Source organism: Lutra lutra, chromosome 2 (genome assembly GCF_902655055.1).
Source record: "Lutra lutra chromosome 2, mLutLut1.2, whole genome shotgun sequence".
Taxonomy (NCBI): domain Eukaryota; kingdom Metazoa; phylum Chordata; class Mammalia; order Carnivora; family Mustelidae; genus Lutra; species Lutra lutra.
In genome coordinates this window covers 180,330,708-180,347,765 of record NC_062279.1, presented here as the reverse complement: position 1 = coordinate 180,347,765, position 17,058 = coordinate 180,330,708, and the positions used below count along the sequence as shown (strand labels likewise).

The 17,058-nt window shown below is 33.3% G+C and overlaps 1 protein-coding gene across 1 annotated transcript in view; it reads left to right on the top strand.

Moving 5' to 3' along the window:
- The window catches only part of GABRG1 (gamma-aminobutyric acid type A receptor subunit gamma1), a 71,170-nt gene extending 55,219 nt beyond the window's left edge, over window positions 1-15,951 (top strand). The window contains exons 7-10 of the mRNA XM_047719211.1: window positions 271-408; window positions 515-667; window positions 5,976-6,064; window positions 15,088-15,951. Coding sequence (XP_047575167.1) covers window positions 271-408; window positions 515-667; window positions 5,976-6,064; window positions 15,088-15,396 — 689 coding nt within the window. The 3' untranslated portion in view covers window positions 15,397-15,951. The remainder of the gene's footprint in view (window positions 1-270; window positions 409-514; window positions 668-5,975; window positions 6,065-15,087) is intronic.
- Window positions 15,952-17,058: the final 1,107 nt, after the last annotated feature.

Sequence of the window (17,058 nt, the reverse complement as noted above, 5' to 3'; positions counted from 1 at the left end):
CCTCTATTTATGAGATGGAATTTTATATCGGAGTGGACACTTGAGTTTCCCTAGACACTAACATGATTCTATTTTTTTTTTTTTAGTTAAGTGGAGTTACATGGATTATCATTATTTAATCATTATATGATTTTTCAGACAATTTTATGCCATGTTTTATGCCATGATATACCTATAATATAAAAATGAATTTGGAATGATGTTGGTATTGAAGCAGTAACAGATTTGAATCTTGGTAATCTATATATTTTTATTTTAATTTTTACCTAGATGGGTACCCTAAAAATGAAATTGAGTATAAGTGGAAAAAACCTTCTGTAGAAGTGGCTGATCCTAAATACTGGAGATTATATCAGTTTGCATTTGTAGGGTTACGGAACTCAACTGAAATTTCTCACACAATCTCTGGTAAGAAGGAAATGCCAATCAATGAATGATTTTTTATTTAAATCTATAGGTTTGTATCTATACTTTTATATATTATAATAGCAAAAATAAAACTTCTTTCTTCCAGGGGATTATGTTATCATGACAATTTTTTTTGACCTGAGCAGACGAATGGGATATTTCACTATTCAAACCTACATTCCATGTATCCTGACCGTTGTTCTTTCTTGGGTGTCTTTTTGGATCAATAAAGATGCAGTACCAGCAAGAACATCACTTGGTATGATATGAATATTATGCTCTAGTGTCATGGGACTGTTAAAATATTTTAGTGTGAAGAAAGTTCATCATTGAATATGTTATAATATTTCTCTACATTACAATCAAGCAAAAATTTACAAGTATTCTAGTGCTTTATAAAATGTTGAAATGACTATATGACAAATAAGCAGGAAGTAGAATCACAAAGAATTTAAAATTTTCCTGCTAATGGAGTTCAAAGGAAACATAAATACTCAGCAGGAATTAATAAACAAAACCCATGCATAATCCCTGAATCTCAATTTGGTCTATATTTTTAATCACTGTTCATCAAGATTTTATTTTATTTTTTAGCTCACTCACTGATAGCCAGCATTTATTGACCAATGTGTGTTTAGAAGGCTTTGAAATCCCCTGCTCTTACAATGGTGCTAATCAACAGTGAACTTTTCTAAAGGGCAAGTCACTGAAAGGGGCAAGAAACTTCTGGGCTTCTGTAATCTATAAAATGTGTAATTAGTCTATGAATATTTTGAGAGTTGTCTGCACAATAACACTGATTAAGAGGGTAATTTGTAATTCATGCTTGAAAAAATAAACTTTTGGTTTCTTTCTTTGGCAATCAATTGCAATAATCAAAACCATATAAGAAAATGTGTCAAATTACTGTGTGTTTGTTTAAAAGAAAATAACTTCCATTTATGTATTGATATACAAAGATAACTTATTGATCAATTTCATTCCCAAGATCAGTGCAAGACATGAATCATGCTACTGATAACTGTGTCTTAAAATATATAAAGTTGGGACAGTCTGTTTTCAACAATAATGAGGTTTTCATGTGGTTTTTATGATAGCTCGTGAATAACTCCATTTAATAAATACAGTAAAAAGCAAATCATATAGAAGTGGCAAGATAAAGCCTGAGGCACCCAGCTCTATATTTGAAAATGCAGTCCCTTGTGGGGTCTAAAGAGAAGTGTACTTATAGCTAGTGAATAAAATGAACTCAATACCTGAGTTTTGTTTCCTATTTAAACTATTATTATTTCAAATTATTTTATGTTCCAATGTAAATAAATTATTTTAGATTCTTTGTATGATACTATGAGTATGACTTGAATATTATATTTTTGTTTTTAAACATTATTGTTATATTTTTCCCAAAGAAAATTTGAATAGATTATTTCTACCATGATATTTGTATGAAGCCAGAAACCAAGGCATTTTATCTTCAAAGGGAATAGCCAGTTGTGGAATTGTATTGTTATATGAATTCATATTTTTTAATATTAGCATATCAACATTTAGATAAGTCATAGTCAGATCTAACTTGAAGAATATCTCTTACAGTTTTGGACCCTATGTATCTGGAGCTCAAAATTTTTTTAAGCAAGTATCTGCACACAAATACAAACATGCATATATATGTCATGGAAGTACAATTTCCTGAGCTCATTTATTCCACGTTGTGTTTTAGCAAACATTTACCAAATTTTTTTTTTATGAAGCAGTCAGTGTTCTAAGTGCTTCAGTGTTAACAGTGAACAGTAGCTATAAAATCCCCATGTTCATAGCATTTATGTTTTAGTGGGGTGTGCAGGTAATGTACAAATATAAAGAGCATATAACATCAGTGAGTAATAAGGGCTATGAAAAGAAAGCAAAATAAATGGCAAGAGAATGGCAGGAGATTGTGCATGTGAATATGATGTTTGCTATTTTATCCTGTGGAGTCAGGCTACACCTCTTTGAGGAGGTAGCAGAGACCCTGTATAGCATGGGTGCTAGCTTGGTGGATATGTGGTAGAAAGATAGGTCAGACAGGGAGTACCACCAGGTCCTAAAATGGGATCTTCCCTGCCATCATACTTGAAGGTCAGAAAAAAGACAGCTATGGCTCGAACTGACTGTAAAGAGAAAAGTGAAATTGGAGATATGGCTAACTGTTAGATCATGTAGGTTTAGTAGGTTACTTTATGGACTTTCGATTTTATTCTCAATGTGACATGTAGGATTTTGAGCAGGAAATATAAATGAATCTGCTTACTAACACAAAGATTTTCTTATTATCATGGATTCAAAGATAATTTAAGAGGAAATCCACCAATTTTTAAGCTAACACTGTGATAATAATTACTAAATTAAAGAAATGTCTGAAAGCTAAATTCTGCTCTAGTTTTCATTATTTTATGAATAGGAATGTAATAGTATTTTAATAAAGTGAAATTTAATGCAGTCATTGATATTGAAATCAAAACACACACTATCTTTAAGTGTTTTCTTTAGTAAATTGGGACGTAAGTATGGAAGCCAGGAATACATTTGGAAATCTACTTTTGTCTGACTGTGACAATGTTATGATTTAGTAAGTTACCAGAAAAAAAAAGTGCATTAGGTGAGGAAGAAGAAAGACTTGTTTATTCATGGAAATCATTTAGCAGTTACCATATGCCTAGCCTTTATCGTTTTGGTTTAAAAATAATTGAAGCAAGGGGCGCCTGGGTGGCTCAGCAGGTTAAGCCTCTGCCTTCGGCCAGGGTTATGATCTCAGGGTCCTGGGATCGAGCCCCACATCGGGCTCTCTGCTCAGCAAGAAGCCCGCTTCCCCCTCTTTCTCTCTGCCTGCCTCTCTGCCTACTTGTGATCTCTCTCTCTGTCAAATAAATATTAAAAAAAATAAATAATTGAAGCAAAAATTGTCAGAGATAATAGGGAAAAAAGAAATCTGTAATCATATTTGGATATTTTAACATCCTTTTTCATCACTGATAGAAAAAATACATGGAAGAAAATCAATGAAAATGTAGAAAATCTGAATGAAATTATCAACTACTTGACCTGATTGATATTTATAGAAGACTACACCTAACTACAGAATATATCATATTTTCAAGTTCATATGGAGCGTTAACCCAGATCTCAATAAAATTTAAAATACCAAAATTTTCCAGAGTATATTTTCTGACCATAATGGAAGTAAATTAAAAATTAATATAAATAGGAGCACTTGGGTTGCTCAAGCCATTGAGTATTTGACTCTTGATTTTGGGTTATGTCACAATCTCAGGATTGTGGCACCCATGCCCCAAGTCAGGCTTCGTGGTGGGGGCATGGAGCCTGCTTGGGATTTTCCCGATGCCTCCATCTCTCTCACTCTTTCTCTCTTGCCCCCTTTCTAAAAATTAAAAAAAAAATTATTAATATAAATAATGTAGATAATAAATGGCCTTATCTAGTTGGAAATTTTAAAATGACCCTTTAGATAACACTTGGGTCAAACTGGAAATTAGAAAATATTCTTAGGTTTCAAGTAATTAGAATTTAATATATAAATAATTGTGAGATGCAACTAAAAACATTGCTTAGAGGGGAAATTATAGCTTTACAATGCTAATATTAGAAAGGAAGATATAAAATTAATATTCTAAGTATCCACCTTAAAATCTAATAAATAAAATAAATATCTTATGTATAAATGTATTATAAGAACTAAGCAAGATATTTCTGTGTCAATTTTTTAGATGAAAGGCACGGAGGAGTTAAGAAACTTCCTTAAGGTCACAGAGCTCATAGATAAAAGAGTCAGAATTTGAACCTAAATTTGTCACCATGACTCCCAATACATCATACCCCTGTCTTCACTTTTTTTTCAATCCTACGTGATGATACAAGTAAAAAGACAAGTGCGTAAGAGGAATTATTAGGGCATGTTTCAAAGGAGACATGAGGATAAAGGTAGTATTGCCTTCATTATATTAAAGAGACCCTTTCTATTTTTTTTCCATCATTGATGTTGCCACGGTATAAATAATTGGCCAAATTATGAAGAGTTTTGCATTACATTAAATACTTTTTGAAAAGTACATAATTCCATTCATGGAGCTATATTTGGTGGACATAGAATGAGAATTACAGCAGTTTAAGTAAGGAGAGATGTGTCCTGTACAGCTGTGAGTTAGGGGTATCAAGATTAGCAGTTGTAAGAACCACAAGAAAGGCAGCACTAAAGAGAAACAAGGACATACACAGAGATACATACACAGGGCTGAGGCCCAGGGAGATACCCAATTTATATGTTGGATTCTTTAAAATATAAAGATTTTCCCTGTGCTTTTTTTAGCCATTGACATAAGCTAGCCAGTATTTTTTGCTTAAACTTTGAGATTTAAAAAAAATAGTGCTAATTCAAGTTATTGCATATGGAAACACTGTACTAGTTTAGATTAATTTTAACTATGTGTGGTAGAAAACCTCAAATCACTGTAGCTTATTAGGTAGAAGAGTATTTGTTTTTCATGTGAGAAGTCCAGAGGTATGTAGTCAAAAGGTGATTTCTGTGTGAGGGGCTCAGTTTCCTTCCAATTTTCTGCTGGTGTTGTGGATGATTTTAATTCTCATGATTATATAATGTTCTAAGATGGCTGTTGGTGCCCTGGCCATTGCATTTCATGGAGAAAGCTATGAGGAAGAAGGAAAGACAGGCATTTTCCATCTCTTTAATGCCATCTTTTATTTTTATTGAAATACAATGGACATTATATTAGTTCTAGGAGTACATCCTAATGTTTCAATATTTGTATATGTTGCAAAATGACCAGTATCATAAGTCTAGTTAACATACATAGTCACAAAATTTATTTTCTTGTGATGAGAACTTTGGAGATCTACTCTCAGAAACTTGTAAATATACAACACAGTCTTATTAACTATAATCACCATGCTTTTTGCATTACCTCCCCATGACTTACCTACTTTACAATTGGAAATTTGAAACTTTTGATGCCCTTTTTGCATTTTGAATGCCATCTGTTGGACACTGTTTACACTCTTGACTTAATTCTCCTTGGCTAGATCTCAGCTTGTGTCCACACATAGCTGAGCAAAGGTGGCAAAGAAGTTCTTCCATTCATCTTCATACCAGCTAAAAATTGGACAGTCTCTTGCTATGAAGAATGGGAAAATGAGTGTGCAGAGTCAGCAACTTGTAGTCCACAAATTTAGATGATTAAAACTCATTGCAGACACAAAGATCACATTGAAAGTAAGGTAGCTATGGTTACCAATCATTTTTTCTGTAAATCACGGGTAATCATATTCTTTTGTTTCCATTGTTTCGTTCTACTCCCAACATTGCCAAATCAGATGGAAGAATAAAAATGGGTTGCTATGTTTTATTTTGTATCTTCCCCCTCCCTCAACAGGTATCACTACGGTTCTGACTATGACAACTCTGAGCACAATCGCCAGGAAGTCCTTACCTAAGGTTTCTTATGTGACTGCGATGGATCTCTTTGTTTCTGTTTGTTTCATTTTTGTTTTTGCAGCCTTGATGGAATATGGCACTTTGCATTATTTTACCAGCAACAAAAAAGTAAAGACTACTAGAGACAAAAAGCTAAAGAATAAAAGCTCGGTATGTTAAAAATCTCTATTTTTATAAACAGCAACTTACTATTTGAAATACTGTTTTGAGTACTCATGTTATATTCGCTTAGACTAATAGGGATTCTTGAGATAGTCTAACAAAAGCCAAATCCCATTAAGATGAAACTGGAGTTTTCTTTCTTTGTCTCCTTCCTTCCTTCCTTCCTTTTTTATTATGTTATGTTAGTCACCATACGGTACATCATTAGATTTGATGTAGTGTTCTGAGATTCATTGTTTGCATATAGCACCCAATGCTCCATGCAATACATGCCCTCTTTAATACCCATTGTTTGCATGGAACACCTGGTGTTCCATGCAATACATGCCCTCACCAGGCCAAACCATCCCCCCAACACCATCCCCTCTGAAACCCTCAGTTTGTTTTTGAAGTCCAGTCTCTCATGGTTCATCTCCCCCTCCAATTTTTCCCCTTCATTTTTCCCTTCCTCTTCCTAATGTCTTCCCTGTTATTCCTTATGTTCCACAAATAAGTGGGACCATATGATAATTGACTTTCTCTGCTTGACTTATTTTACTCAGCATAAGATTTTAATGACTATACTGTCATTGCCCACCAGGAAAAATATATATTAATACTTCACCTTAGAAAAGACTCTAAGGTCCCCTTTCAAAGAGTGGTTTCTTACGCTGTGATTTTTTCCTCAATGGTAGATTCTTAGTACCTGAAAAAAATTATTTAAGATCTCTCTTTGATTCTATTTTGTTTCTTAGGATTTGGGTACTAACAACAGGTGGCCCCCAAAATTGCTTCATTTTTAGAGTTAAAGAACCCTCTTTAATGTTAGTATTCAGCTGTGTTTGAAAGTCATAACTAAAAAGTGTTTTTGGTTTGTATGTATTTCTGTGCCCTTACTCCCCCTTCCCTATCCTATATCTACTTCAACATGTATAACATCAAGTTGATATATTAGAATTGGTTCTATTAATTCTAAGATACTTAAGTGTTGGGTGATTGACTATAAATTCTTATCTAATGGCAATTACAACAACCTTAAAATAATATCCAACACTTCCTGAGTATACCAGGTGTTTTACCTGCATGATTTCATTTATGCTCTTATGAGTACAAGTTCAGTAATTTGCACAAAGACAGTCTGAGGAAGTGGAAAATCCAAGACTCATACCCAGGCCTTTTCTGGTGCCTGAAGTTTGTAATCCTTCCTTTATATTCCTGTTCTCATAAGACTCAGAAAAGCAAACATCTGTTTTTCCAATATTGACCAAAATGGCACTTTATTGATGATTCCAGCAAATGTTTTCAAAGCAGATTTGTTCCCAAATACCTAAATAAATGAGAACTATATACAACAGCTATGCTTGAGTGGCAAGCTTGTAAGCCTACCATAAAGCGTATATAATAAAGCATGGAATTTTCCATATTATCTCCTAATTTAGTAAGTTCTAGGATGCGATGCTTTTCATCCCTCCTCCCAGTTTTCATTAATTTCTTTATAAAACTTTGACATATTCTTAAATTATATTTTACTTTCCATGTTATATTCCAAGGACCAAACCCTATGTGCATTAGCTTTTGGTTTCCCAGAGTATTCCAAGAGAACAGGGCACATTGCTGGTAGTACACATTTGAGAGCTTACATTGCAGAATTAGCCGGTGACTCTCTCAGTTTATCCTATTTTAGCTTATCTGTGGGACATATTGTAGCCCCTGAAGGGACAAACCATCTGAGGGCAATGATGCCAATTTGAATATCCATTTGCTCCATTTTTAAGTAAATAAAAATGCAGGTTTTCTACTGTTTTCCTTTAATCAAAGCAAAGTACCCTCCCTGAATTTTCCATTTCATTATTTACTCATCCATAGCTATGCTCAATCACTACTTTGAAAATTTTACTTCTAGAAATTGTGAATAAAATCAGGAAATCTATAAGTTCATATAGATTCTCTGATTTCATTCTAGGAATATATAATGTACATACTATTATTATATTATCAAAGACATTCAACCAAGTGTCTATTCTGGGACTATAGCTAATCAGTTTGACTGTCACATTTACTCAGAAACCTTAAACATTGGAGTGCAAAACTTAAAATTATGATGTTTTTTAATCTTTCATTCACCAAATATTTATTAAGGACACCCATGTCCTACACAATGTTCTAGAATAGTTATTTAAGAAAAAAAGTTATATTAAGTATTTAAAATTTAGCATCAAGCCCAGGAAGCAAACAGTAAAGATTAAGAAATATGGAATAAAAAATAAATATGAGCTTTGAAAAACTAAATTTCAAACATCCAAAGTTAAATTGGTACATATAACCAACTACCTGGGTACAAAAAAATATTTTCTTTAGAGCCAAAATAAAGTTCTATAGTCTTTCCTTTCTGTTCAGTTATGTGATTTATGAGTTCTTTAAATACTAAATGACATTTTGATTGAAAAACTGAAATCAGTAATCAAATCTGACTCCCTGCTTGGTTCAGTGTTCAGCCATCTGGTCTTGTTAATCAAGTAAATCAGAATGCACTTTTATGAAGAATAAACAGCTCTGCTTGATGTCTCAAGTGCTCTAGTTAATGGTTGGTAGAATCTGCATTTTATTCTGCTAGCCAGGACAATCAAACACACAAGACTTGAAGGATCTTGCTTTGGCACTCTTTCTTTCTTTTTTTCCTTTTATTTTTATTCTTGTTATGTTATGTTAGTCACCGTACAGTGGTACATCATTAGTTTTTGATGTAGTGTTCCATGATTCATTGTTTGTGTATAACACCCAGTGCTCCATGCAATACTTGCCCTCCTTAATACCCGTCACAGGGCCAGTCCATCCCCCCACCCTCCTTCCCTCTAAAACCCTCTGCTTCTCAGAGTCCAGAGTTCCTCATGGTTCATCTCCCTTTCAAATGTTTCTTTGTTGTTGTTGTTCTTCTTCTTTCTGTTTTTCTTCTTCTTCCTCTTCCTCTTCTTTCTTTCCTAACCCTTCCCTCTTCCCTCCTCCTCCTTCTTCCTCTTCTCCCCCTCTCTTTCTTCCTTCCATATCCACATTTTCTTTCTTAAGCTCAAAATTCTGAATACTTCAAAATCTAGCATTTCCTCCTTTTGTTCTCTAGATAGCTTATGGCAGTAAGTCAGAAAAAAAGACCTTGACTAGAGTCGCTGGGAAGATCAACATGTCTTATTAAGCAAAACCAAAATCAACTTCTTGAGGTCTGACTGCTTAACTGAGGATCCCAGAATATTCCAATTTATTTTAAAAAGAGGTAATATTTGGCTGTGTCCCAATTTAGGTTTTGAGCTTCCATGAATCCTTTTTAAAGCACAAATTAATAAAAATGCTTTTTTACCTTACTGTACATGGGATATATTAGACCCTTTTCTTCCTCTTTGCCTCATTCTCTCTATCTCCCCCCTTACCTCCCACCTTCCTTCCTTTGTTCCTTCCTTCCTTTGATCCTTCTTTCCATATCTTTCTCTTTATTTTTTATTGTGAATATCAATGATGTTTTCATTTGGTCCATATTTCCACCCCATCTAATACATATTATTGTGTTTTTATTTATACTTGTTAAGAATATGATTCAATTGTGTTTATGTCAATACCTTTTTTTTTAAATCTAAGAAGTTGAGAAAGTTAAAGGATGAAATCAAGACTACGAAACCGATAAAGGTCATAAAAATGTAATTGTGGTAAGCCACTCATTTTTTTTTTAAAGATTTTATTTATTCATTTGAGAGAGAGAGAGAGCATGAGAAGGGGGAGGGTCAGAGGGAGAAGCAGACTCCCTGCTGAGCAGGGATCCTGATGCGGAACTCGATCCAGGGACTCCAGGATCAAGACCTGAGCCGAAGTCAGTTGCTTAACCAACTGAGCCACCCAGGTGCCCTAAGCCACTCATTACTAATTCAAAAGTAGTCATGTTGAGACTAGAATATTCCTCCCGTAGATGATTAGGAATCTCAGAAAACCATGTTATACATACCTATATCAGGGTCTTGTTTTAACCCATTTGAGGACAGACTGACTTATTGTATTCTCTCAATTTAGTTAAAATGATGGAAATTTATTTCACCAACCATGGACAAGGCACTTTGGAGAGGAAAAAAAAAAAAAAAAACCCACACAAAACAATAGTATGTGTTTGTTTGTTTGCTTTCATTAATCTTTAAATCTAGTTATGGAAAAAATACTATACATAAAGTACAAGTTAAAAATCAGAAGTAAACAAAGATACTATAGGGGAATTAGTTCAATTATATGACTGGTTTCATACTTTTTCAGAAGCAAAATATTTTCTACAGTGAATATAAATTATAAAAGAAACTTTTTAGGGTTGCCTGGGTGGTTCAGTCGGTTAAGGGTCTGTCTTTGGCTCAGGTCATGATCCCAGGATCCGGGGATAGAGGTTTATGTCAGTCTCTCAGCTCAGCAGGAGCCTGCTTCTCCCTCTCCCTCTGCCTGCTGCTCCCCCTGCTTGTGTGCGCATGATCTTTGTCTCCTCTGTCAAATAAATAAATATTTGGAAAAAAACCCCCAAAACTATTATATATATATTTTTTCATTTCACTGTTTGTCTTCATGTTTTTCTTTTGTACTGTTAGTTTACCTTGGAAGTTCTCTGTGATTTTTCACCAGTAGACCCTGCAAGCTTGGCCTGTAACTGTTGAGTGTGCAACTGTCACATTTCATTCTCATGTGTGTGGATGGGAAGTGTGACATCTTACTGCTCCCAGACATACACATGTACATTCTAAGTGATGATGAGGATATCACTAGAACATTCCAATATCAGCTTCATAAGCCCTAATCCTCCCTGGAGAGGCATGAATTTATCTGTTTATTTATTTTTAGAAGTTATGGAGTTCTAAACATAAACAGACTCTGACCTGTCAGCATCGCTTCTTCTTTATATGCACAGATGAGCAGTGGTTCAAACAGCAGTAGCTCTTCTGGAGATAGACGTTTAACTAACCTCATGTTTTCCATCCTGTTTATCATCCCCATTCATCCTGCATTACAGTATTTCTGAAGTGTCTTGGGTGGGAACAATAGCTCCCACAGTCAAGTTTCCATTTTCTCTGAGAAACAAACTAAGAGTTTTGGAGGAGAGGGGGTTGAGGGGTTGGGTAAGCCTAGTGGTGGGTAGTAAGGAGGGCATGTATTGCATGGAGCACTGGGTGTGGTGCATAAACAATGAATTTCAGAACACTGAAAAAAATTAAATTAAAAATAAATGGAGATTAAAAAGACAAAAATTTTCCATTTTCTGAGCCTCTTCTGAAATGTGGCTTCCTGAAATGTTGGCCTATTTTCACCTGTTCTTTGTCTTTCAAAGACAGTACAAATTCTGACATGCTAATTGGCTGCTCAAATCCACTTCCTCTCTGTTTTTAACACTGATGTGGATTTTGTAGTTTTTGAAATCCCAACTGATACTTCAATGGAATTTTATAAAAGTGGAGTGGAGGAAACCTGTGCTCAGGTTTGCATTCTCCCATGCAAAGTTTTAAATGGGAAATTAATAACAGAAATATTAGTATTTCATAATATTGGTAACATGACCTAATAATGTTTGATATTAATGTTACTAATATTTAATAACATTGATGATATTAGTATATGATACAAGTAATAATTATAATATACAAACATACACAAATACACATACATAATTATTTTCTTTACTACTTAATTAACATAAATATTTTCTTTACTACTTAATATTTCTTCGGCATTAGTGTATCTTGGTGCTTGAAATATATTTTGTATATTTAAATCTATTACTAATATATAAATAATGTAGTATTTACTCTCACTTTCAAATAATAAATAAATAAATTTTTTAAAAATAGAGGTGGGGGGCACGTGGGTGGCTTAGTAGGTTTCTGCCCAATTTCTGCTCAGATCATAGTCTTAGAGGCTGAGCCCCATGTTGGGCTCTGTGCTGTGCAGGGAATCTGCTTGAGACGCTCTTTTTCTCTGTGTCCCTCTACCCCTAGCGCCCCTTCAAATAATAAATAAATAAACCTTTAATATATAAATAATGTAGTATATAACATATAGCCAGACAAATATATCTTTAATAATGAGAATGGGATCAGTTTCTCAAAATGTTAAATTCAGTTATATTCCTAGTGACTTTTTCAAAGAATAACAAATGGTATAGTCTCAAAACTATATTATTTAAGGTAAAAGAAAATCCTACTCGGTTATGTAGTTTCTTTTTATATTACTTAAATTGATTTATTTCTTATTTTTTCAATGCTTGCTATTTTGGGGGGGCCACAGGAGTTTTACTTGAGAAATGAAACAGTTGCACTTCAGATAAATAAGGTTTAGAATATGTATATTCTTCTGATTACTCCATCATTAGTGGTCGCCAGGTCATAATCTGTGTCGAAATATTTTATTTTATTGCTACTGTGTCAGCTCAGGATATTTTTCTCAGCACCTATGAAGTCATATTTCTATTCACATCTACCATTCATTAAGGTGTAGCTTCTTTCTCTTTATGAACTTGTGGTGTTTTGAAGGGAAAGCAGGAAACTGGAAAATTGTCAATTGGAAGTGTCACAGCAGTAGAAGCTCTCCCTGATTTTGACCACCAGAGATTAGTCCAGTTTTAAAATGAACCACTTGCAGTTTTTCTCCACTTTTGGACACTCTAATGTTTAATCATCTTCCTCATGCACAATTGATATCTTCCATCAAACACACCATCTTCCCATTTATGGCAGTGCTAAGTGATATATAGAACGCATTTTGTGCCGTATAACCTTGAAATTGTCAACTAACAAGCTTGTATTTTAATCAATTTTCACTCAGATTAGCATTTGAACATATGTTATTTAAGTATTAAGTGACAAGGAAATGAATACCAATTTGCCTCATTTTGTACATGATTTTAGTGTTCTACTAAAATTTCAGAGTCTAGTCAAGTATACCCAAGTGTCAAGCTCAAAACATATGTCATTAACATTTAATAATATATTGCTTCTGCTTTTTATGATACATCCAGGCACAAAGAGTAATGAATTTATTTGTGTTTAGGATGTATTCCTTATCTTCAGGCTGCACATTTTGTTTCTATTATTATGACTTGTGTGATGCATTTACCTTTTAAAATATCACTAAATATGATTATTGGCTACTTTGACATTGACTGAATTTTAATATTTAGTGGTTTGGATTTGAAACAAAATGGATTTGAATATAGATCCAAATTTTTTAAAATTATTTTTTGTGTTTAATTTTTTAAAAAACTTTTCCATACAATGTTTAATTTTCATGGCTTTGAAATTTCTTTATTTCAAAATGTAGGATAAAAAATGTTGCAAATATTTTCATTAGGAAGAATTTAAGATCAGGTTAAAATAATTTTAATAATCTCAACATTATATTTAGTGATTAGATAATAAAGCCACCAATTATAACAAGTTGTAATGTTCACATTTTTTGTACTTTTTTATTTTATTTTTTCAGTGTTCCAAAATTCACTGTTTATGTTGCACACTCCGTGATCTCTGCAGTACTTGCCCTCCATAATACCCACCACCAGGCTCATACAACCTCTACCCTCAATTTGTTTCTCAGAGTCCATCATCTTTCATGGGTTGTCTCCCCCTCCGATTTCCCCCAACTCCCTTCTCCTCTCTAAGTCCCCTTGTCCTCCATGCTACTTGTTATGCTCCACAAGTAAGTGAAACCATATGATAATTGACTCTCTCTGCTCGACTTATTTCACTCAGCATAATCTCTTCCAGTCCCATCCATATTGCTACAAAAATTGGGTATTCATCCTTTCTGATGGAGGCATAATACTCCATTGTATATATGAACCATATCTTAAGATTCACATTTTAAAATAACCCCCAAAATATGCAGGAATTCTGAAGGAAGCGTTACTAAAGCTTCAGTCTTCAATAATGTTTTAATTGCCATTTTTTCAAGAGTTCATTAATGGGTTTTTTTTTCCTCCAGTAGCATTTTTTATGAGGTCCAGATTGTTGTTCTTTTCCTTATTTAAGCATGTATTTTATACCACACTGTCAATGACAATGAAAATAACAAAAAGATTACCTATGATGAATACTTGCTATGTTTAAAATGTTTTGCTTTCTGCTTTACGTACATCATCTCATTTAATTATCTAATGGATCTATGTATTATTGTGACTTTTGTAAAGGAGAAGACACAGGGATAAAAAGAAGAGCACTAACATTTTCTGTTCAGAGCAACATAGCTTTCCTGGCCAGAGCTGGGATTTCTGTCCAAGCCTGACTGACTCCAAAGTGATTTCTTTAGCGTTTCATGGTATCCTAGACTTGCTTGATTTCTAAATATTTTTTAAAAAATATTTTTATTATATAAGTATTATTCAGAACCTGGTATCATAAAAAGTTAATTTGATATGTGTCTCAAATAATCCTGATAATAATAACTATTATAACTGGGCAAGATGGAGCAGTTATCTTTTAAATAAGCCCTGAAATTTACTCATCACAGCCATCACAAAGATTAGGTGTTAATATAATTCTAGCTGTGAGTATAGTTATATTGGTAGAAAAAGTCAAATTTGAACACAGTTGTTCTCAAACCTGAGTTTTTAACTCCTATATATTCTGTCTCCAAAATATGATGCCTTATCCACTGTTACAAACCCAACCTGTGTGTTTTGTATTCATTCACAGCTCCTCAGAGCTTTTCTGCATTATGAAATGTTATCTTTGCTATTTGTTCTCATTATCACTAAAATAAATAAATTACATAATATATTTTGGTAGGTCAATTTTCTAAAGCTATAAAATATATTGCATATATGAGGTTTTTTTCCTGCATGGTCTTTGTAACTCATGTCTTACAAAGTAAACTATAATCTAAAAACACATTAGGATTGAATACCTCTTTGATTTCTGTAAACTAAGATTATTTTAATTGCATATCAATCTTTTAGGGTTTGCCTTGAGGAGATAAATTGATCTTTCTTTATTATATTTTTTTCTCAAAAACTCACTTATTATTTCACTCAGATGTCCCCTGGACTCCATCCTGGATCCACTCTGATTCCAATGAATAACATTTCTCTGCCCCATGGAGAAGAGGATTATGGGTATCAGTGTTTGGAGGGCAAAGATTGTGCCAGCTTCTTCTGTTGCTTTGAAGACTGCAGAACAGGGTCATGGAGGGAAGGAAGGATACACATACGCATTGCTAAAATTGACTCCTATTCTCGAATATTTTCCCAACAGCTTTTGCCCTGTTCAACCTGGTTTATTGGGTTGGCTATCTTTACTTATAAGTTCTATTTACCAGGCAAAAATCGTAAGAAGTTTAACTAAAGCCAATATAATCTATTGCATTTCAGTAATATGAAGTTTAAATTTAAAATGCAGAGAAACCAATGGTTAAAATGTAAAAGCATTGTAACTATTCTACCGACTCATAGGTAAATAAAGCAGCAGCTTTCATTTTAATTTACTTAAATATATGTAAAAGAGATTAGTTGCAGAATTAAGTATAGTAAAATACTATTATATATTTTACTTTAATCTTATTTATTTTATTTGTATCCCATTAGGATTTTGAATTCATAAGTTCCATGATTCATATTTTAAAGATGGAATAATTTAATAACTTTAATAATATTTTATTTAAATATAATCTATCATTGTTTGTAATGGGAACTTAACCTCCTGCCTAATGTTATGTAGTAATTTTTTGTTTAGAAAATGTTGTTATTTTGATTTTTTTTCTTAGTTTTTATTTGTATGCCCTGTTTGGAATAGAGCTAATTAAAACCATAAAGCCAAGATTTCCTGGCATTTATATCCAGATATTTTACTCCCAAGAACAAATTAAATTAGAATAAAAGACCAATTATTACCTTATTAAAAGGCCAATTTTTATCTGTATTTTAATCAAATCCATTTCCTGACACAATATTAAATAGTATTGTAGTTACTTCAGTTTTGGTGATTTACAAAGTAGGATGAAAACCACCAAAGTAATTTATATTTCAAATATAGTTGAAAAAGAAGTTACATTTAACCATTTTATTCTCTGACTCACAGTATTTATGAAGTATGAAGAAGTTAACACTGAAATGTTTAGACCTACCAACACTGAAATTAAATACAGAAAGAATTGATTTTTTCTTTTTGCTCTACAAAAGTATTATGTTCCCTAAATTGGAAAAAAAAAATGAAGAACAGTGCTTGTATTCACTCATTGTGGGAAAAGAATTATTATCTAGCAAATTGAATAACAGTTCATATTGAGGATATGGTCTTAAATATGTACTATTAATAATTGCCAGACTAAAAGCGTCTTAGAAATACAGTTTTAGGTGTGTGTCACATGTTGTCTTTGTCAGCTCCTACACTGTCAGTTTTATATCTATGTTATAAATTGTTATGATGTTCTCTTAAAAAAAAAAAATGAAAGCAGGCTCAAAGATCACATTAAAAGTGGAGTTCTGTTCGAGGTCCCTCTGAGGAACATGAGTGCCGCAGCTTTCTACACTCTAAGAGACAGGAACAGAGAAAGGCACACTGTGTGTAAAGCCTGTTGTTTGGTAGTTTCCCAAATGCTTCTCTCATTAAGAGGAGAGTTAAATTTAGACTTTAATCACTACATTCCTGTAAATAGTTAAGCACATCCGTTGTTTACAAGAACTCCACATTCATTCACCACCACCTAATTTTTTGGGAAATCACTAACGTGATCTCGGAGATAACCTTTAAAAATTGTTTCCATTGCCAAGAGCAAGTATGAGGATAAGGAGTTTTGTGTTCAAACTTATCTTATGGTATGTGAGCTAGCTTATGAGCTAGCACCTGTGCATTTGATACTAGTTTTTAATGCAGTAATCCCCCACATGATTAGTGAATACATGAATGAGGCTCTGGCATGGTTATGCTTATCTTTATAGAATATATAGGGTTTTAAAAAATCTAAATACATTTCATTGTGCATTCCTCAGCTATGTCAGATTTTTTTTA